The 22554-nt window shown below is 36.5% G+C and overlaps 3 protein-coding genes across 4 annotated transcripts; 1 reads left to right on the top strand and 2 right to left on the bottom strand.

Annotated features, from left to right (window-relative positions):
* Positions 1-3104: 3104 nt before the first annotated feature.
* Positions 3105-6839, bottom strand: LOC141612522 (uncharacterized). Its single transcript, XM_074431342.1, has 2 exons — positions 6668-6839; positions 3105-4965 (listed from the first exon to the last, which is right to left on the bottom strand). Exon 2 carries the CDS (start codon positions 4925-4927, stop codon positions 3233-3235), a length of 1695 nt encoding a protein of 564 aa, XP_074287443.1. The 5' UTR covers positions 4928-4965; positions 6668-6839; the 3' UTR covers positions 3105-3232.
* A 978-nt stretch (positions 6840-7817) lies between these two features.
* LOC141612514 (asparagine--tRNA ligase, cytoplasmic 2) lies at positions 7818-10781 on the top strand. Of its 2 annotated transcripts, XM_074431330.1 has the most exons (7): positions 7831-8118; positions 8218-8385; positions 8703-8942; positions 9125-9715; positions 9795-10045; positions 10139-10327; positions 10508-10781. In XM_074431330.1, the coding sequence occupies exons 1-7, from the start codon at positions 7903-7905 to the stop codon at positions 10689-10691; spliced, it is 1839 nt and encodes a 612-aa protein (XP_074287431.1). In that variant the 5' UTR covers positions 7831-7902; the 3' UTR covers positions 10692-10781. The 2 variants fall into 2 exon arrangements, with proteins under 2 accessions (XP_074287422.1, XP_074287431.1); XM_074431321.1 differs by having other exon boundaries at positions 7818-8385.
* Positions 10782-11883: 1102 nt separating this feature from the next.
* Positions 11884-20523, bottom strand: LOC141612507 (uncharacterized). Its single transcript, XM_074431308.1, has 14 exons — positions 20068-20523; positions 18779-18888; positions 18622-18684; positions 18343-18535; positions 18113-18217; positions 17885-18015; positions 17183-17777; positions 17036-17101; positions 16012-16088; positions 15074-15355; positions 14186-14522; positions 13948-14100; positions 13018-13557; positions 11884-12344 (listed from the first exon to the last, which is right to left on the bottom strand). The coding sequence occupies exons 1-14, from the start codon at positions 20341-20343 to the stop codon at positions 12156-12158; spliced, it is 3117 nt and encodes a 1038-aa protein (XP_074287409.1). The 5' UTR covers positions 20344-20523; the 3' UTR covers positions 11884-12155.
* Positions 20524-22554: the final 2031 nt, after the last annotated feature.

The following is a 22554-nucleotide window of genomic DNA, read 5'->3' as shown; positions in this document are numbered from 1 at the left end:
ACGTACTTTTTCTTATTTTTTAAAGTTTATAAGTTATATTTTAATTTTTTACGTCAATACTCAAAATTATCTAAATTTGTATGTATAGTTTCTTAGCTATTGTTACAAATTTTCGGAACTTATATCCAGGTGCTCATCAGTCATTCCATACTATCAGAGTTAGACTTAACCTTAAGACATGTGGTTGATTCATAAAAAAATATTTTTACGTTAATATATCGAGGTGTCAATTACATACAAGCACATACTACATAGAAGATTACATAGAGGCCCGTGCATCGCACGGGCATTAAATCTAGTATATATATAATAGAAGCTTTTTTCAGAACACGTGGTAGTCTCCAAGTTTTTAAAAACACAAAAAATAAAATTTTATCCTGAAAAAAAAAATCAATCTTAACAAATATATAGAAGATAATATACACAAAAAATAAAATTTTATCCTGAAAACAAAAAAAATCAATCTTAACAAATATATAGAAGATAATATAATATGTATCCAGTTTTTTTAAAACACTATTACCCTTATTACCTATAGTAATCAAAACCTATGATAATGCAAACTCTACAATTTTATTTATATATACATCTTAGAAATTAAAACACCATTAGTAACTCTTTGTAAAGCTTTTACACGTTTCATAGTTTTTGTCATGCACCCTCTTCTACATACATTGTTTGCTTAAGAGTTTTGTTTGTTTAGTGCACTTTATAATTCTAATGATTTTGTTATTGATCTCATAAAAATTTGTACGTATTTGATTACAGGATGGGGTGGATCAGTTTGTTATTGATAAGAACCAATTTAGAAGAGGACACAAGACTAAAAGTGGAATCAACGGTAATTTCAGTACTCCATATGATTGTATAACTTCTTCACTAATTGCAATTTTTATGATTAATTAATGACTTTATTAAACAAACATTCAAAGAATTGGACTTTGAATTACAATAACCATATTTGATGGGTTGTGAACGATTTATATGAATGTTTGCATAATTTTGTCACGAATGTAAAATATAGAACAGAGGTCACAGGTGAATTACTTACCCTTCCTTTAGGAAGCATTCCACGAACAGCGTGCTCGACAATCCTTTCAGGAAATCTTTTTTGAAGTTGGTCAAAAGTTTCCACCGTCATACCACCTGGCCTTAGTGTTGATTATTACTATTATCATTTATTTCTATTGTATTTTTCAAATGTTCGACAGGTTCTCACCACGCTAAGTCAACTGATTTCGAAAAGAGATCCATTCTGTTATGGTACTCCATATTCTAGACTTAATTATCTGCATGTTTAATCTTACAAGAATCGTAATTGGATAATACTTAACCTTTTACACCATGAGCGAGATTGTTATGCAGGGTTAATTTAAATGTGACGTTTCGTTATAGCTCAGTAGATCAGACACAGACGATGAGCATGTATTTTCGTCGACCCAGTCTATAACTTACTTTTTTCTTAACAATTGTTGTCTTTTATTGTTTCATAGATCATATAGTTTGGTATATAAAACCAATTTGTACGTAGTATGCACACACTACATTGTAAATCATTAATTAGCTTGACAAATTACATGTTTTTCACTATCAAACACGACTCGATTTACAAAATACTTACTATAATACGTAGTAAGATATTACATAGTTACATACCGAGTATGTGCAACAAAAATCAACTCAAAAAATTGACACTACAGATTTTCATAATTATGTAGATCAATTAAGAAGATTAAAGCGCGAAAACGACGAGTTCGCGAAGAAGATGGAATAGTATACGGCAATGTTTGCGGTGTCGGATGCGCAAAACGCTGTCTTGAATAAAGAGAAGGATCGTCTTGTGGCGCGGTTGGCAGCATTGGAGAATGTTATTGACATTGCTAGGGTTGTTAGAGGATCATCGCCCTCAACAACAAATGAGATAATATAAGAATAAATATTGTGAGAATAATATAGTAATAAATGAGATAAGATAAGAATAAATATTTGTATTGCCTTTAAAAGTTAATATGAAATTAGTATAGTAGAAATTGATAATGCCTCAAATTATATGTAAGTATATGCGGGATACTACACTTATTTTCAAAGTCATTATTTACAACTTCAGTTAAAAATAAATGAATTTACCCTTCTCACATTCAAGAACTTACATATTTTACCATTTCCGTTAAAAATAATTATCTATTTACGTTTTTCACAAGTTCGCCTAAATGCTATCTATTTACGTTTTCTACAAGCTCACTTAAAAACTGAACATTTTAGATACCCGTGCAACGTACGGACACAAAATCTAGTACTAGTATTGATATAAGATTGATAACAGAATATGAATCATCAACGTTTTCAATAATTAGGGCATCTTGTGGATCAAGATGGGAAATATAATACAAAGGGCTATACAAAATTGGATGAGCAAGTTTGAAGAAGGGAAGGCAATTAAGAAGACTTGATAATAAGACGATTCGACGACAATGTAGTCGTCTTCCTCCCGAAATAATGGTAGACATCCTAAGCAGACTAGACTTAGATACCCTTTACAGACGTGCATCCGACTTCTCTTACCTTTTTCCCAAGATACGACAACTACAGTCTGGTCCGTTTCCTTGTGAACTGCTCAGATATCACAAGAACACGAACAAGAACCAGGAGGTACTACCTTTGCCGCGTATTGAAGGACTGACATTATCTGTCCATCGTTTTCTCATGAATTTTACCGGACTTAACCGTCTTGAGATTGAGTTCATGTCTCCATCATATATGGATAAGTGTTGGTTTAGGTGGGACGCTTCCTAGTTCCTATGGAAACGGGAACGGCTCTTACTATTCAATCTATGTTATCGGTGGGTTCAACCAAGACGAAGTCTTCCCTATTTCTAACAATAGGGACATTCGAACCTCTCAAGCACGTTGGGCAACGCATTTGTGGTCTGCATGACAACAGTCATCATGGCTTGTTATTACGTATTGTGGTCTGCATGACAACAGTCATCATGCTAATTTGCAAGATATAATCTCATCTTCCCTTCATGGTTTAAATAGCGAATACGATGATGACGAGACTACCAAGGAACTCAAGAATGCCATCGCACAAATTCTTTCACATCCCTAAAAATAGCATAGTCTATAGCCGTACATTGGTATGGCGCAAAGACGGGCACAAATTTCAGGTTCGATAAACAAATGACTAAAAGAGTACGACGATATTACAAAAAAATAACCTGTAGATTGACGACTAGCTAGAGGAAGAGCTACAAGTGTTTACCCCATCTTTGCAATCCTTAGTCAAGTCATTAAACGTCTCGACCTGCTTTTTCCCTCTCAAGAAAACTTCTGTGTCAACCGATATCTTCATGTACCCATCAAACTCAACCGGAGCCCCATTATTAAGCTTGGTGGTATCCGAGTTCCACTCACTGTTTTCGGCCCATAAATCTCTATACTCGTCTAGGAAATGAGTGGTGTACTTGTCTTTTAACGGGTCGAAGAATGATGTGTCATGCTCGTCTGTGGCAATATACAGGTTTCTCCCTTCTTCGATCTTGTCCTTAAGAGTGGTCAAAAGGGCATTGGGGGAAGTGTCTCGGTCAAGATTAGGCCACATTTCTTTGTTCATTGCCTTCTCGCCTCTCACGACATGAACAGCATCATAATCCCAGTTCAACCTTGCTGCAATCGCTGAAACAATGTCCATCAGCCTTCTTGACTTCCACAGCATGTGCCATGGTCTTTGAATAACCGATTCCGCCTCACCTTCACACACCCTATACCAGTAATTGTCAGGTTCTACAATCCCGAACTTTCTTATGATTAGAGTATCTCTCACATCCTTGAGTTTCACAGGTGTAGTTCTAAAATCTTCAACCAGATGAAGGGAGAGTCCGTCTTTCCTCTCCCATTTGTTCCAATCTGTCCAAAACTGGACTTGATCCAACACCGAGGCCGCCTCTTTTAAATGCTCGAAATCGAAGTAAAACCTAAAATCTTTGCCTTCCTCGTTTTGCCCGGTTTTGGTGTACATAGACGATAGACATAAGCTCAAGTCCATGATTAAAGTACGATTAAGATATTGAGCTTCTCCAAGGGCACACAAGAAACTCCAAAGATAGTGGTTCATGCTCTTGCATCGATCTCCACCTCCCGAGTAGAACAAATACTTTCCATTCTGAAAGGCAGCTTCTGATTCGACAATAGGAAGGCTATCATTGACTAGCTCCCCAACTACCGGTAAAGAAGCAACATCACCTTTTTGGGGTTCCTTCTCAAAGACCCCTTGCTTCTTTGGCTTCCTCTTCCGTGCATTCACTCCACTATGGTAATCCCCGATATCAGTCACACTCAAAGAACAATTCTCGGACTTGGAAACCACAAATCTTCGATAGTCCTTATAGAGTGATGCTGTCTTCCCTTCTTTGGGTCTAAACCGCCATGCCATATCACAATTTGTATCATCTGACCCACGGATTGGCTTCCCAAACCGGTAAAAATGGATATCCTTGAACTTTTCAATAGCTGCCCTCATCATGGTATGGAAAACTTCAGGGTCCCTACAATCAATGGGTTTGCCAACATCGCCTTCACATTCAGTAGTAGCACTAGCTGCCAGCTCAGTGTTATCAGCAACATCAGTAATGTTGATGAAAGTGTTGAAAGCTGTTTGATTTGCGGCCATGAAATCCTCACCCGTTTTTGCAACAGTGACATCAGCCCCAAAAGTGGCATTTGAGGTCGACGTGAGGAATGTGGATATTTTATCGGATGGATGGAAAAGGGGATCCTCAGGTTCGTAGGTAGCGGCAATAAAGGTGAAAATCAAAACCCCCACCACAAAGATGCTGAAACACACATTCCCAATCATTGCTAGAGCATGTTGCCCCAAGTTTTCAGGCCTCAAAGTCACACCACGCAAAAGGGGCGAACGTCCCATCATCTTTAAAATACAGCCTCAACCAAAACCTTGATTTTTCACTGAAACCCAACAAAGAAATATCCATCAAACATGAGTGGAAGATCAAACACAACCAGATATAACAAGATTATAGCATCCAAATTATTAAAAACCCAGTTATTAATATCAAAAGATAAATTTAGTACCCCATGAAGAATCCCACAATCCTAAAACCGTCAGACAGCATAGTCACAATTAAAAAGGAAATTGTAAAACATAAAATCCTAACATAAATTCATTTTTGACGCAGTCAAGTTACAGAATGTGCTCACAAACTCTACAAGTACAAAATCATCATCCAGAATCATAGATAAAAAACTATACAAATTTGACAAAAACTCGCTTACTACAAAGGATCAGAAAAAAAAAACAGTTTATATCAATCTATTCACTGTCCTTATTCGACAAACAAGAGACATTGAGCATTGAACATAGCCATAACTAGAGAGGAAATTAGATTGCAAGCATAAGTAAATGATTTCATAATCAAGTTTGTAGGCAAAACAAATCACACAAAGCAATCAAGAAAAGCTCAAAAGACGAAAAACAGCAATTCAAAGTCTAGATCCAAGAGTTACATTACTAAATGAAAGAAGAGAGAATGAAATTAGACAGATACATCATATACTCCATATATAATGAAAATCATTAAATATAGAAAATAGTGATTCCGAGAATCCACCTTTGGTTACATTTTGGTGGTTGATGGAGAAGACAGGGTATCTGTAGCACAGAGACAAGTTGCAAAAACAAGACTACTTAGCAGCTCTTAATCTATTACTCCGTAGTTGCTAATCAACTTCCAACACTGGGGTAGTTTCAAAAGTGGCAACTAATTCACACTTTCAGCATCCAATTCATAATCAGATGCAAATATTCGTCCTACATCTGCAAGACTGCAACTACATCGCATCAGTTACTCTACTAGTCTCAAATTGAGACTAATCTTTGAGTTGTCACAAATAACAGCTTCGTTCAACGTCAAATTTGTTGTCGGATGCAATGCTCAATCACAAATTTGCCCTCCTTACAACTGTTGCTTAGTTGGTAAATCAGAAAATAACTTTTGAAAGTTGCAAACCTAGCAGGCTAGCACTAATTGCAGTTTTAGCATCTTATTTGAGGTCGGATGCAAATAACAGTCGCAAATTAGCAATTTTCTACTAATGTGAAAAACTCGACAATTCTAAAAGAAAATTTACTGACCACACCCTAACCAATTAAAAGTTTCCGTTTTATCCTACTTAGATGGTGCTTAGTTATTTACAGAAATTGCTGCCAACCTCAAAATTCTCTTTGGCTGAATATACGATGATGTGATACACCCGGTATGTACTAATGTACTCAAAAATCATTACACTGCCTACCCATTTTTTCTTGGTGTCAAATGACGCACAAGGCTAGTACACTATAAGGGGAAAACGACCAGGCTAAGACCTCTTCGGTACGATTAGAAACCCATCTAAGAACCATGAAATCACCATAAAAAGTGAGATAAATTACCAAATCAAATACAGAAGAAAAATCAATTAAGGAAACTAATTAATTAACGAACCCAATTACAATAAATCAAAAATGAAGATAACAAGCAGTAATAATTCAGTTGTAAAATTGCAGAAAATGGGATTGAAATGAAATAAAACACAGATCCACGAATTAAGAAAATGCAACTGAAAAATGGGAAACATAAAAATGGAAACTTTAATTAAAATGAGAAATTACCCTTTTCATTAAAATGAAAGATCTGATAGTTAACTTGTTGTGTGCAGTAAAGGAAAGTGAGTGAAGTGAGGGAGGAGTAGTGTGGGTTTGTGATTGATTATTAGTGATTAGTTGATTGCCTTGATGACACTATTGAAAACGAGGGGCAATTTGTTCGTGCACCGACATCAATGCGTTTTTTCCCGGTCAAATGCAAAGCTTTGGAAGTGCGGGTCAGTGGGCTGGCCGGCACGGGCCCGATCATGGGTCGGGTCTGGTCGGCTTGATCCGTAGCAAGGGGCGTGCAGGTGGTAAATGGGTCAATTAGATCGGGTTAACAGGGTCGGATCATTTCGGTTCTACCATGCATTTCGGCAGCATCGGGTCATTTTGGGTTTCGGGTCAATTTCGGATTTTGGTCACGCAGGGTCTGGGTCTAGCCCACGTCACTTCGGCTTTTGGGTCTGACAATTTCGGATCTCGATCATGCCTTATATATTGGGGCGGCTCAGCTTTGCCAGGTTTATGGGCTCGCAGGCCGGCTAAAACTTGGCCCACAAGCATGGTTGGCTGGGCTAGGCCAACTCGCACTTTTGGGTTCGGTTGGGTCTGAGACGATCTTTTTAGGTGCGGTTTTTGGTCCATCGAATTTACCTTTTAGAACTTCGGTCTGGACTGGGACAATCTTAAAGATTTACTTGATGCATACACGATAAAAAGGTAGTGGTTTTTTTACAAGTTTCCTTGTCTTAAACAAAATAACCAATCATTGCAAATATGCCAAAAATAATACAAATAACATGAAAACTGAAATAGAAGGTTTCACATGTGCAAATCCATTTAGGGAAAGCCAAGATAGAAGGAAAACAAATTCCCTCCGTTTTCCAAATGATTAACCATATTCAAAGATATACTAAACCTTCACATCTCTTCTCTGCTTCCTTAATTTCCCAACTCCCAAAACTACAAGTAACTTGTACACTTCTACTGTTCCACATTCCTTTTCCTTCCATTAAATTTCCCTATTAAAAATAATAAAAATATAGTATAATTAATTAATTATCCTATTAAATTAGAACAAATTATATTTCTTTCTTCATCATCAACTTTCCCAAGTAAAGCATTTCCCCTACACCCATATAAAGCCTCTTACAATCTCATAACAAACATCATAATCACTTAAATCATAAATTCATAATTACCCATTTCCCGCTACCTTCTTTGCGCACTTGATAACCCTCACGACAAAATTAATAATGGCACCTAAAGAAGAGGCAACAAATGCTAAAAATGTGGCAACACAACATTCACAAGAAGAACAATTATTACACCAATTACCCAAACCCAACATCCAAAACTCCAAGTACACCAAAAGGGCAGTCCTAAAAACCTTGCTCAACCGCGACGATGGCGGTTTTGCATTGGTTGGAGAAAGAGTTGTGGTTGGAGGATGGGTTAAGTCTTCTAAAGAGGTTAGAAAACCACAAACATTATTACCTCAAATTCAACCTCAACCTCATCATGATCAACCTCCTCAACATAAGGATGTAACTTGTACTGAAATTTTGCAGACCCGGGTCCCTATTTTCCGGAGTTTCTTGAAGCTGTTTGGTGTTGGTGGTGGTGGTAATGGGGGTAAAGATTCACCTCTGAGTTTCGGTCAAAGAGTGCAACAACAACCTGTTTTTTCTACTGTTACTTTGCAAGTTAGTGATGGGTCTTGTGTTGCCAGTCTTCAGGTAATATACCATTTCGAGTTATTGGTATGTTAGCACTTTGGTTATGTTGAGATATGCTCGGATTATCGACCCTGAAACCCTGAATATTCATGGCGACAATCCGAGCATATCTCAACAGGTTACATTTTAATTATGCTACAGAGCTGTAGTATGAAAACTCTGATGTTTTCATTTGAGAGTTCACTGAAAACATTTAAACTTCGCCTCGTTAGTCATTAGAGGAGACATTATCATGCTCAAAATTGATGAATTGTTAGCTGCATTACGAGTTTTTTACCATTTGCGCTTTGGTAAGTAATGATTCTTTGATTTATCAGGTCATCGTGGACTCGACTTTGGCTCCTCCCGGGCGCATCATGCCTAGTGGAACTTGTATTTTGGTTGAAGGAGTAATACAACAGGCCACCACATCCGGAAAGCACACGATCGAGCTTAAAGCGGAGAAAGTATTACATCTTGGTGTAGTTGAAGATCATGAAAAATATCCTTTGTCCAAGAAAAGGCTCCCTTTGCACACTCTGAGGAATTGGGCTCATTTCCGACCTAGAACTACAACGGTCTACATCATACCTTACGATTTTGGACAGCCTCATGTTTGAGACCAACCCAAATCCTTATGTATTCGTCATTTGACTACATAATTAATGGGTTTGAGTCAAATGTGAGACCGTCTCATATAAATTAATGTGTTGAGGGAGATCTGATAATAATCTGTTTTGTGGCTTTTGTGGGTGTCTAGGTCGCTTCAATGGCAAGAATCCGACATGAACTTACCCATGGAACTCACACCTTCTTCCAGAACAACGGCTTCCTTTACGTACAAGTGCCAATCATCACCACCACAGATTCCGATGAATTTAGTAACAAATTCCAAGTCACAACACTTCTAAGTAATAAGGCGACAGAGGAGGAAACGTCAACCAAGGCAAGCGGTGTTAGCCTTGAGTCAATCAAGGCCTCTCTAAAGGAGAAGATCAATCGAATCGAAGAGCTCAAAAGAACTGACAGCAACAGAGAAGCCTTACTAGCAGCAGTTCAAGATCATAAGAAAACAAACGAGCTGGCCTTAGAGCTGGAAGCGGAAGAAAAGAGGGAGAAAGCAAAGGCAAATGCATTGATCAAGCCTGATAGACTTAACTTCTTGGACGACTTCTTTTCTTGCCAAGCTTTTCTGACGGTTTCAGGAAGGCTTCATCTTGAGAGTTATGCATGTGCCCTTGGTAATGTTTACTCTTTCGGCCCTAGGTTTAAGGCTTCGACTTCTCAGTCCACGCGACATGTTTCTGAGATGTGGACGGTTGAAGCTGAGATGGCTTTTGCTGAGCTTGAGGTATATTCATATTCATAGTTGTCAAGTAAACTGTAAAAGTTATTCAATGCAATTCTCGACGCAATTCTCATTTTTGCAGGAGGCTATGAACTGTGCTACTGACCTTTTGAAGCACCTGTGCAAATGGGTTATGCAACACTGTCATGAAGACATGAAGTTTGTCCTAAAACGTGTTGATCAAAACATTGCTCTTCGCCTTCAATCAGTACAATCAACTGAGTTTGAGAAGATTTCATATTACAAAGCCATTGATGTCCTGAAACAGGTTAAAGATAAGAATTTCACTACAAATGTTGAATGGGGTGTTCCTCTGACCGAAGAGCATGAAAGGTAAAAAGCAGTTTTATGACGGTCTTCACTTCCGATCATTGCAATTTACTTCAGCTTAAGATGTTATGAACGTAATTATTCGCTTGTTTGCAGCTATTTGGCTGATGAAGTCTACAAAAAACCAGTTATTATATATGATCATCCCAAAGAAGTAAAGCCTTTCTATGTTCGTCAGAACGATGATGGAAAGACAGTAGCTGCATTCGATGTCATTGTGCCAAAGGTAGGAGCAGTGATTCGAGGGAGTCAGAACGAGGAACGCATCAAAATGCTCAACATAAGGTAATCTGATCTCTGATTGCATTTCCTACTTGCCAACAAGGCAACAAACAGCCATTCTTTATTTTTAAGATAAAAACACAGATATGCTATTTTCTAATCATCCAAAGAACACACTGTCTTGCGAGTAGATTTTCCTAAACACGTACTTGTCATTGATCGCTATGTTGTTATGAATAACAGAATAGAGGAACAAGGACTGTCAAAGGATCAATACGAATGGTACTTGGATCTTCGTCGATATGGGACTGCTAAACATGCTGGTTTCAGCCTCAACTTCGACCTTGTAGTTCTTATGGCTACCGGAATATCAGATATCCGTGATGTTATACCATTTCAAAGGAGCTTTGGAAAAATTAACAACTAGCTATATAAGGGATCTTACCTCTAAGATCAAAGGCACACTACTCCTGTGATTGACTTAATGACTTGTGTATATAAAACTGACATGTTTAAATCCCATTAATCATGTAATCTGTACATAATACAGAAAAAGATGCGAATGAAATGAAAAGGCTTGCATTAAACATCTTTGTCTCTCAATAAAAGATCGTCATACCAAGTACAACCGTCTCATCTTATGTTATAGACGTCATTCAAGGATAACAGTAGTCGTTATGTTGTACCATACAACAGTTTTACATGAGACAAACTGTGTAGCTCATGTTCGTTCACTTATACCCTTGATTCTTTAGTCCGCTCTACCATGTTACGACTTACGAGAGACGAGCTAATTATATGAGAACCAATTGTCGCTTGCATTTTCAGTTCGTTCACTTCAGGGTACCACTTCTCTGTTTCGTACCGATTTTATCAGATGTCTTCAAGGGACCAGGGTACAACTTCCAGATGGCCAAACTTTGCAGAAAAATTTAAACGAAATCTTCAGATCCTGCCATTTCAGAGGGGTGAATTAACAGGATCAGGCCACCCCCGTGGCTCAACCAGGCCACATTATGTCATTCCCGAGCATATCTATCTCATATGACGGCCTAGGTAGCACGGACACTCCTCCTAGTCAGCCGTCCCGTGTCGGACACTGACACTCCTCGGACACACGCTGAAACGTGTCAGACACCTATAAAGCCATGTCTAACTTTCAACATTTATTCGGGCACGTGTCTGGCGCGTGTCCAAGGTATTTGGGCCGTGTCCGACGCGTGTCCATGACATTTGGACATCATTAGGGGTGAATGATGTTCTTTAAACGAGAAATGGGCTGTCGAAAGAGATCGATTAGAAGATGCATTTGGATGGTAAATGAAAATGAATTATAATTAAGGGCAAATTTTACCTTCACTTATTTAAATTTAATATCAAATACTTTTATAAAAATAAAACCGAACATTTATAAATATAAAATACATATTTTATTAAATTTAAATAACGTGTCCCGTGTCCTAAATTTCATGGATGCCGTGTCACGTGTCTGTGTCATATCCGTGTCCGTGTCCGTTTTAGTGCTACTTAGATAACGGCCATACTGGTTTCATAAGCAATTTTTATTAACTTTGCAGGCGGAAAAATGAATAAATTCACAATCTAATAAAGCAAGCGTCTGCATACTGAAGGAAGGGTTCCCTTTGCTTTTCACTATAATAGTAATTAATTAATTATAATTATACTTTACAAAAAAGAAAAAAAAAACTCATAATTTAATTACGAATTCATAAGCACATAGTGGCTCTAAATGCATGAACAAATGAATAAATGAAGGGACAACCACGAGAAAAAGAAGAGCTAGACACAACCAACTAATTTTGACTAGGAAGACTATGTACAGAGATCCCAGGATGGCGAATATATGGTGGGATGAATATCGGCATGGGTGTCATGGTTTTCTCAGGGCAGAAGCAGCGCCCATGACAACTGCTAACACTATTCCCAAACCAGCTCCCAAGGAGGCACCCACGGTTGCAGCCGACAAGGAGTTTTCGTTGTCTTGTGCATCTCCCTTCTTAGCACCTCCGTTCCCTAGATCTCTTTGGAGTTCAAGCAGTAGCCTATCTCTTGCTAATTCCTTCAACCAAAAATGCAGTGTTAACGTCCAACCCAATAACAGACAGATAATGAGGAAAACATACTTATATTGCACCAAAAGTATATAGAGTCACAATGTAGCATAGTTTCTTCCCTTCCCTTCCCCTCCCCTCCCCTTCCCTTCTCTTCAAATTTTTCCCACTGTGCAACTCGAAAAGGCAAGTAAGCGCAATGTAACTACTAGAGACACTTTGCTTGGTCTCTTAGCCGATAGAATATAGGACAAAACATATTTTGTTTCCACAATACACGCAGGCTATGATATATATTAGTCTGATACAAAACTTGGAGATTTAGGCTTCTTCAAGGTGATAAAGTAATCGTTGGGAGTTTATCAGATTATTTTATTTTCACTTAGTTGTTCACACCCTCACTAAATATAGGCAGAGATTGGGAAGAAAACAGAACTATATTCTTATTAAACTTGTCTAGAGGGCAAAGTTCTTGTGAGGATTTCGTAAAAGCTGCCTTGGAACTTGAAAGGGGCATCTAGAGTAGTAACCCTTGAGTTCTCGTCCTATACTGCTTTCTACCTTAACTGAATAATAGGCCTCTGCCTCCACATATATCAAGAAAAGGAAATAATATTATCATTCAAGATATGTGATTTTACATTTATCAGATAAGTTTCAAAGTATATACAATATACATACCTCAAAAGAGTTCTCCTCCTTGTTCCGGAGCTCACGGTGAACAAGCTTACACAAAGAATCAACACCCTCCACAGGAAGAATAGTGGCTTTTCTCTGGAAAGGTCGGCGCACAAAATTTATTGGACCTAGAACAAGACCATGAGGAACCATTCCTCTATCTGTCACTTCTCGGGCTCCAACACTGGACAGTGAAGCATAAGAGTTGCCTGATGTATGAATTACATAAGGACAAGAGTTGACTATCTCTGTGTTACTGGGGGAAGCTTGATATGCTTTCAACACAGCATCAATTGCAGCTCTTTGTTGGTGTGCACTTACAGCAAATTTATTTGTTATAGCAAGGACCCAAGGAATACCAAGTGATTTAGCCTCATCCAGTAAGAAAGCAAGGGCAGGCCGTTGATGAAATTTTGGGTCACTAGATCGAGGAATTTGGTGGGCAAGATTATGAACCAGAACAAGTAAATCTATCTTCCTACCAAGATCCCGGATACCCATCCATAATTCGTCTCTAAAACGAGAGGCCTCTGCACTCAGCTCCTAATCCAGAAAGCAAAGAAAATTTAAATCCTCGGCCAGCTCCCACGAAAAAATGGGACAACGGACAAAAAATTGGAAAAGACATAGGACACAAAGAAAAAGGAGATTTTATCTCATAAAAAGAAATCAACCAAATTTTCGGACTTTGATTAAAAAAACAAGAAAAAAAAATAGGATGGAGGGGGTACTAGATTTTAAATATTTCCAAACAATTCTGAGTGTATTTAAACAATCCAAAATCCCATGATGGTACAAGGCTACAAGCACATTAAATACCATGGGTCCTATAAACAATACAGCCAAAAGAAAACAATCACACATGTTATAAGCATAGAGCAGACCCCATAAATCATCACAAGTTGGGAAAATCGTATCCAGCAGACAGCAAACCTGTAAATTTACTCCGACCGAGTCCATGTAGCACAAACCGCTGACAATACTTTCTTTCATATCTGTTTCTACTGGTACATTCTCGATCTCTGTGGGAGTCAGAGGTCTGCCTTTATTTAAGATGGCCTTGAAAAGGGATGTTTTACCAGCACCCTAGCAATCATAAATCAACCTTTATTTAAGAAAGATAGGCCAAATATGAATATCATAAATCATAGATTTAAGATGTCAAAAGTACCTCAAGCCCCACAAATCGCACCCTACGAGTTCTAACATCAACCTGTTTCGAAACAGTGGTGAAGTCGGTAGTACAGTATACAGTAAAATTACTCAACCCTGGAGGCTGTAGAAAATTATTATTGGACAGTGATCCCAAAATTTGATGTGCCTTAAGATTTATGGATTCGGAGTCAATGGAAGGAAACACAGGAAGTAGCACATCTGTGACAAGCGGATGCTTGGGAGGGTTTTTCAATGGAGATCCAATTAAGATTCTCATTTTCTGCAATTCTGGGTGTTGCTCACTCGCTGAGTATGTGGGCTCAGAAGGAAGGGACTCACCTGCTGTAGAACACCTGAAATATGAAAATTCAAATGCTTTAGATCAGAAAATGAAGGACTTCCGACATAACAGGCCTCTAGTGTCCAATTAATATTATCCACATTTGACTTGGAATGTCAACCAATGTCAACCTTGATCAATATTAACTCATAATATACATTAGATTCAACTTTCCGAAAGTCATAAAATGGAATTGTTATTTATTAAAATAAAATAAGTCAAATTTTACATGATACTTCTACATATTTTCATTACAGAATTTGATGTTCGGAAGATGACAACAATTGATCACCACGTCAAATGGGGACGATATAAATGCCTAAATGGGATGGAGGAAGTAACAATAATGAGCCTTCACTATATCAAATAGAAACAATTCTGCCAATATATATATCTTTTTAGATGACAAATCACATAGTCCTCGGTAAATCGCTGTTTCTCAAGTCTATGCTCTTTCATATCATCGTCTAAGAGTTTAGGGTCAACCTATCAATTTATGTGTACTTGAAACAATAGCTTGATAGATATTGTAACACTTGAAAATGTAAAGGGAGTGAGCATTACCAGTTACCATTAATTTGTGCCTGAACTAGAGTACACATATGGAGTCCATGGCCTGTAATATCAACTTTCAAAGGGTCTGCATTTTTTTCACCAGGTGTACTACTCCACCCAAGTGGAGCAATTGAAGTAGCTGTACAAATTGATGGAGATTCTACAATATGGCCAAGCTCAACTGTTCCCGCAATTGATAGCCCAAGCCATTGTTGTAAATGAGGAAATTGCTGTAGATTCTCCATTCCAAGAAAAGATGCAGGATTATCGGTCATGCACAGATCGTAAATACTGCACAGCGAAGAGAACAATTATAGCTGAACTCCACCAACGGAAACAGAATGCCTGGGTCAATATATAATTTGGCATCGATAAAACTACATGCATAAATAAACTCCATCCTAAATAAACTTTGCAGATAAACAGTCAGTTATGTGAACTTATAGTCTTATACAGGAAGATGTAATAATCTTTGACGATAGAATTTAGGTTTTCTCATTGGATGCCACCTTACATTTAGGCCATATTAGTGTGGCACTACCTTTCGTTTAGTTTTATGCAACCTTTTAGTATCTTTAAAATCTGGAAAGGAAAGAAGACAAATCAGAGAAAGCGAGAAGAAAATATGATGTTAATTGGGAAATAGGATGAATTGGCCAAAATCACTCATCACTCATTTGGTAGTATTCCAACCAATTTTTGAAAACAAAAAGTTGCATAAAGCAAATGAATAAAACGTAGTGCCGAAGTAAATGGTCTAAGTGTAAGGTAACACCTAACAAAAAGCCCTAAAATTTATAGAGAACAAACTAATTGATTATAACTTTACACGACTAGATAAACAACCGCAGAAACAGAAAACTGGGCAAGATAGAAAAAGAGACATAATGCAAAGCCCTGGTAACTGATAGAAGTGCTGCAGGATAAACCTAGTTCTAACATCATACCTCTGAAATCTAGATCTATAGGTCCTCATTGAATGTGATTGGAAACGTTCTCTCAGTTCAGCAAACACAGATTTGACCTGAAAATATCTTTGCCAGAAGAAAGCAAACAAACTGAGAATTTTAAAAATGCGCCAAAAGTTGATTTTAAACAATCGAAAAAGGAAAAAGGCAACATAACCTAGAATAGTAAGAAAGACACAACTTCAAATTCCCGAATTGAAACAAACAAACTTGAGAAAGTGTGGAGTCAACACATAAGAATCTCTACTAACAGATTCGAGTCATACTTTCAGTAAAGATCATGTAAAAAGAAAACTCAGGTGCCAGCGCAAAAAATGAAATTTCATCACTGAGAACTCGAGATATTCGATGGCCAACCGCCAACTAATACGTACATACAGTAACATTGTTGAAAATTACCACATATTCAAATATCTAATGTTAAAGATATTTGAGCCATGATTCCAGGAATCCAGGGTTTACATGAGGTGTGGGTAACAGATACTCTAGTGTATACAGCTCATGATACGCACTACGCAGACCACATAGCTAAGTAGCTAAAACAGAATTGGCTCAACAAATTAAGTAATTAACAACTTCATAGTTTTTTTTCAGTTAATGTTACACAATCGTGAAAGTGAATGGTATCACTACTCACTAGTGGATCGCTAACCTCGCAAGTTATGAATATTGCAGCTTCTAACCACGTTCGTTTTCATAAGAATAATGCAACTACATATAAAAGCTATCCTATCCACACAAAAACATTTGCCATGTTTCGACTATAGCATGTCCAAATATAATATGCCACAATCCTTTTCAGAAACTTTTAGTTTACAACATTGCATAGACCTTCTATCATTACTAAGGTAAAGTTCATTCCTAGAGATTGCCATGTATCTCCCATACATATCTGAGTCGAAGGACATTCAAAGAATTTGGTAATTCATAGCCTATTTAGGCCAATAGTTTAAAATTGTATCTAAAGGGAAGAGTGGGGGTGGAGAAAAAAAAGGCTGCATACCGATGTCAGCTTGGAATACTCCGCGTCAGATAAAGATTCCACCGATGATGTACCCAACAAATAGAGCTGAATTTGAAGATTTCGAGTTTTAGTAGAATGCATCTAATCACATCAGAACTAAAAAACAAATAAAACAAAATTAGTTACCTCGCCAAAAGGAACATATGAAGGCAAATAAGGTATTTGACTCCAAGACGTTCTAGTCCCTTCTAATTTGCCGCTTTTCTCAGCTGATTTTGCTGTACTATCAGAAGCTGGCACCTCAACATCAATTTTGGGTATTGGTTTAAGAGAAACAACATCAGACCCCTCTTCAATTTCTAAAGACTGTGGGGCTGCAACATTATTAGTTGATGAGGATGTTGCAGATTCGGAATTAGCTAAAGAGGATGGTTTAACAGGATGGTTTCCTTTCTGGACAAGTAAATGTTTCCTAATTCCATCTAAGGGAATAAGCCGGGACAGCCTCCAAAATGGAATCTGCACAGGGCCTACACCAAGAACCAACTGCTCTCCACCATTGTCTTTCAGTTTTTCTCCTTGATATTCTTTTAGCTTTCCATCCTTCAAATTCACCCCACCATCCCCTTGATTATCGTTTGAAGTAACAACGCCACCATCAAAAGAAGAAGTCTGTGCATTGTAATGATCAAAATAAGCTGGTGATAGAACTCGGGGAATTATATCTTCTGGAATACAGTAGGTCTTAAAATATTGATGCCATCCTTTGCGAATCACGTAACTGAAAGATGGAAGGAACAAACTTGCTTGAGCCTCTTGTCCATTAAACCTTGCCGGAAACAAATTTAATATATATGTACTTATGTGTTCTAGTCAGTAATTACTCACTCTCTAAGAGCCGCATTCCCAACTGGGGGCTGGGAGAATGTAATACATTTGACTTGAAATTTTTCATTTTCTTTCACAGGAGAAGATGCCGCAATGACTCTTAATATGGCAAGTGTGGCTAGTGCTGCTACCTATTATCAAGCACAGACAAGTAAGCCATACTTGTGTCTGACAACAAAGGTAAGAATCATAATCCAGTATCAAAAAAATAGATTCAGTTAGCCTCACCGCTCCACCGAGTGAATGTCCACATAAAACGAGTTTTCGTTTCTTTTTCTGAGCAAGCCTATACAGCTCCAATGCTGGTATTCCTTTTGCACGAGCCATGAACCCCTGTAATCAATGTTTATCACCAGAGAGTCTAAACAAAAGACTAATCATCTTTTGTCAATGCAGCTACACCATAAAAGGAATTATTAGCATTATTAAATCAATCAAACATACAGACTTCATCTTACTCTGTGAGCTGCAGGCTTCAGTTTATGCTTCATCTGCTTAGCTTTTATTTCAGGTGTCTTTGAACGAGTTTCTACATTTCCCTTCAGGCCATTGGTTATGTTCAAGTCAGAAATTTCTGCTTCTTCCACATCTTCCATCTCATTCTCGTGAAATAGCGCTCCTTGAAATATATTAGCATCAGCCATCATATCCCTAATTTCAACAATAGAAAGTAAATATTCAAACTGTATACATCGAAAGGCAAGATGGCCAAGCGAAGAAATGTCTACAGCACATACTTGTACTCTTTTGTCCCAACAAAGGAAGCAAACAAAGTATCACCTGCTTCAGCTAACAAATATCTACATACAAACAAACAAACACGAGAACATAAGGGAAAATTCATAATCAGAGGAGGATTCATAGGACACCATCAATAAATCAAGAGTACTGAACCTGTGAGGAACATGGTCTAGAGAAGGCTGAACTCGCTCCAAGCAAACGACTTGTCCCCCAAAATCAGCTTTGAACTTGTTAACAGATCGGATTAGCTCTGCTGCAGGCCTCTGTTATTGATGATATCAACAAGCAATCAGCGTCTTCAACCAATTTACAGAGTAACAAATGCTCAATAAAATTAAACTTGAGACATCCAAATTACAACAAAGGCGGAAAATATATACCAAAAAGTAAGCTGATTCAAACAGCTGATGCAACATTCCTAAACAAATGCACTTTAACCATCTTCTAATAAACAAGGTCACAGTGGTCGCATATTATCCGCAAAAAATCACAACTTTTTTTAGCTTTCTATCACAGAAAAAAAAAAAAGTGCATTTTTACCATCTCCCAATCAAAAAGGTTCCATCATTTGCATACTATGACTATATAAACGCATTGTTAGGCAAAACTTCCAGGAAAATCAATCATCGGGCTCAAATATTATCAACTCAATACAAATAGTTAACCATGATCAGCTTCCATACTATCATACAACAACAATGTTACTCCAATGTCTCAATGGCTTCTGCAAAAGGTGGGATAAGGAATTTGGTGTGCATAATCTTAACAGTTAGTTAATGCACAAAGATGTTTCCAGATGACTCATAATCAAAATTTTGCCCAAAAATGCATCAAGTGACTGTCAATCCACAATAATTAAAACGTGCACACAGTTTAGTGAGTCATTTGCCTTAACACAACATAATCCAAAACCCAAGAATAACTCATTATCGACTCCATTGAAAATGGGAAAAATAACTTGAAATAGGGTACCACATAAGACAATTTTCCACCACCACAACACAATAATCACACAACAATCAACTACACTAGTAAAATCAACATCAATTTAGTACCTTTCCCATCATTACAGGTAAAACCATACGACACAATATATCCAGCAAATTCGCTAAAGATTCCGCTTTAACAAGTTATTTTGCTATTTCACTCTTGCATCATAACCCGAAACCAACACATAATTTTGCACCACAACAACACAATAATAAAAAAAACAAACAATCACGCTACTAAAACCAGCAACAATTTACTAACTTTAACATCATTACAATCAAAATTACCTTATAGACACACTCAATAACACCACACAACAAAATGTATCCTGTAAATTCACTAAAGATTCCGCTTTAATCAGTCATTTTGCTTTACTCCACCAAAACCCGAAACCAGCAAATAATCAATCAACAACAAATTAGTAACATTAACATGATTACGATCAAATTTACCTTATAAACACACTCAGATAAAACCATACAACACAAAATATCCTGCAAATCAGCTAAGGATTCCGCTTTAACAGCAGAACAAAGATCATGAAGCTGCTTACGACGACGCTCGTATTCCTCTTGAACCTTCTTACGATGTTCTCGATCAGTCGACCATGGCGGCCACTTCACTCTAACCCTAACCCATGAAAAATGGGGAATTTGAAGTTTCGGAAATCTCGAAGTTTGATCCTTTATCCATCCTTCTAATTTCCGCTGAATTCCTTCTACGTTCATCTCTGATCATCGAAGTTAATTGACGAAGGAATGAAACCCTAATTAAATTGATTTGGGGGAAAATTGGGGATTATGTGTGAGGTGTGAAAGAGACTAGGGTATATGCCGCGGAATCGAACTCCCGCGTATTGGGAGGGTGTGTATTAGAAAGTGGGGAGATTCAAGTTCGAGGATGTTGATAGTCAAAAATCTATCTATCTATATAATATAATATAATATAATATAATATAATATAATATAATATAATATAATATAATAATAAAATAACAACCATAACATATTTTTTTTCCCTCCAAAACCTCACTTCACATTTAACATGGATTTTAGGATTCCTTAAAAATAGGCTCACTAACTAAATAGCGCAATATATAAAATTTATTTATGTTGTTAACATAAAATTTATACCACCATATTTTATTGTTGTTTTTACTAACTTCTCTATATTTTAAGGTCTCCATAATATCATAATTAATTTTAGAATTTGGTGGTTTTTTTTTAAATAATTTTCATATCCTATATAGTATATACAATTGTTTGATGGCATGAATTTAAATTTTTTAAGCATCATGTTTTTACTTGATTTGAAAATATTGTTTAATCATGCAATTTAGATAATTGTTAGTCTTAAAATCATTCCTTTTACGTTTTTAAACCGGTGTGAATAGCTATTTATTAAAGTGGCCAGTCATGTTGAAGTGTTCATAACTTTCAATCTAACTATCTATACTAATTAATAAAACAATAACAATTGCCATAGTATCTTGATTAAATTTTTTTACTATGAACTTAATATTCTGTTGCCGATCTTCGATTATCATGTTATTATAGCATCTCCCCTTTCCTTACACGAGTAAATTGAACAATCTAACAACTAACAAATTCAATTTGAGAAGCATTGGGTAAATGTTTTTAGAGAAGGTCTCATAATAAATTTATTATGAGCTTATTTTATAACTATAATATAAAACAGTACCACGGGCAATAAAACAGATGAAAACATGTTTAAAAATAAAACGAGTACACTTATTATAAGAATATATAGAAAGTTAAAGAGTCGTTTCAAGTCATGATTAACAATATAATTATACAATGGTAATGAAAACGATAAATGATTACAATGTTATATCAATAACTTCTTTAGAGACTATCTCCGATCTCCCTCAAATTTTTTTATTAGTTAATGCAATTTATACGAATGAAATTTGATTATGAGTAGGTTGACATTGTTTAAACATTAATAAAGGATTAAAGGGTATGCATTAGAGAGTTTTTATTGGATGTATATTTAACGTTAGCGAACATGAATAAGGGGCTTACACTCTAGAGTGTCAATGACCTAATTCTCAATCACAAATTATACTATGATATGATACCCTAATATGGTGAGACCACATAAAAATGACCATTTTATGGTAAAAATTTAGCTTTTGATATTAAAAGTTACCACTATTTTGTTACTAACAGTGACTACTTAAAAAAAAAAAAATAATCATTTTTACACATAATGTTCACTATTTCTTATAAATTGGTCACGTTTACCAGTCTATATTCTACTTACATTTATTGATAAAAGTGATCAATTTCTTATTTCTTATTTCTTATAAATAATAAAACACAAAACATAAATATCTTTTTAAATTTTTCGCCTAAATACTCACCTCATACTAAGCACAATTTTACCAGAATTCATTAGCCCACTAATCAAATGGCCACAACGATCATCAAATTTATATCTACTAACTCATACACGACTAATATTGACTATGAAATGAGCCCACCATGTTAACAAAAATGAACCTCAAATTGATTTTCAAATTGATTTTATACCAATTTCTACCAGTCAAATATTGAATACCTTGAAACTAGAAAATAAATTCAACTTAGTTTATGACTTTTGAATGTGTACATCAAAATATATGAGACACGAGTAATGTTATGGGACATAAAGACCAAATATGTTTTGCGATTAACGGGTCGTAAAATAATTTCAAAAGCTCAAAGAGGTTTTAGTATGATCATTTACATATACTGATTACTATATCAAATAGAAAATAATTTATAGAGATATCATAATGTGTAACTCATAAGCGTTATTTTCTCTTATGCCAAGTTTTCAAGTGTATACGTTAACTGATATTGTTTTGACTTAATTCGTAATTCTACTTTTTATTTTGTCCTCATTTCAATTTTAATTTTTGTGCAAACATTTCA

This window comes from Silene latifolia, chromosome 1 (assembly GCF_048544455.1).
Source record: "Silene latifolia isolate original U9 population chromosome 1, ASM4854445v1, whole genome shotgun sequence".
Lineage (NCBI taxonomy): Eukaryota > Viridiplantae > Streptophyta > Magnoliopsida > Caryophyllales > Caryophyllaceae > Silene > Silene latifolia.
The sequence above is the reverse complement of the archived record's forward strand: the minus strand, read 5'-3'. Positions and strand labels throughout refer to the sequence as shown.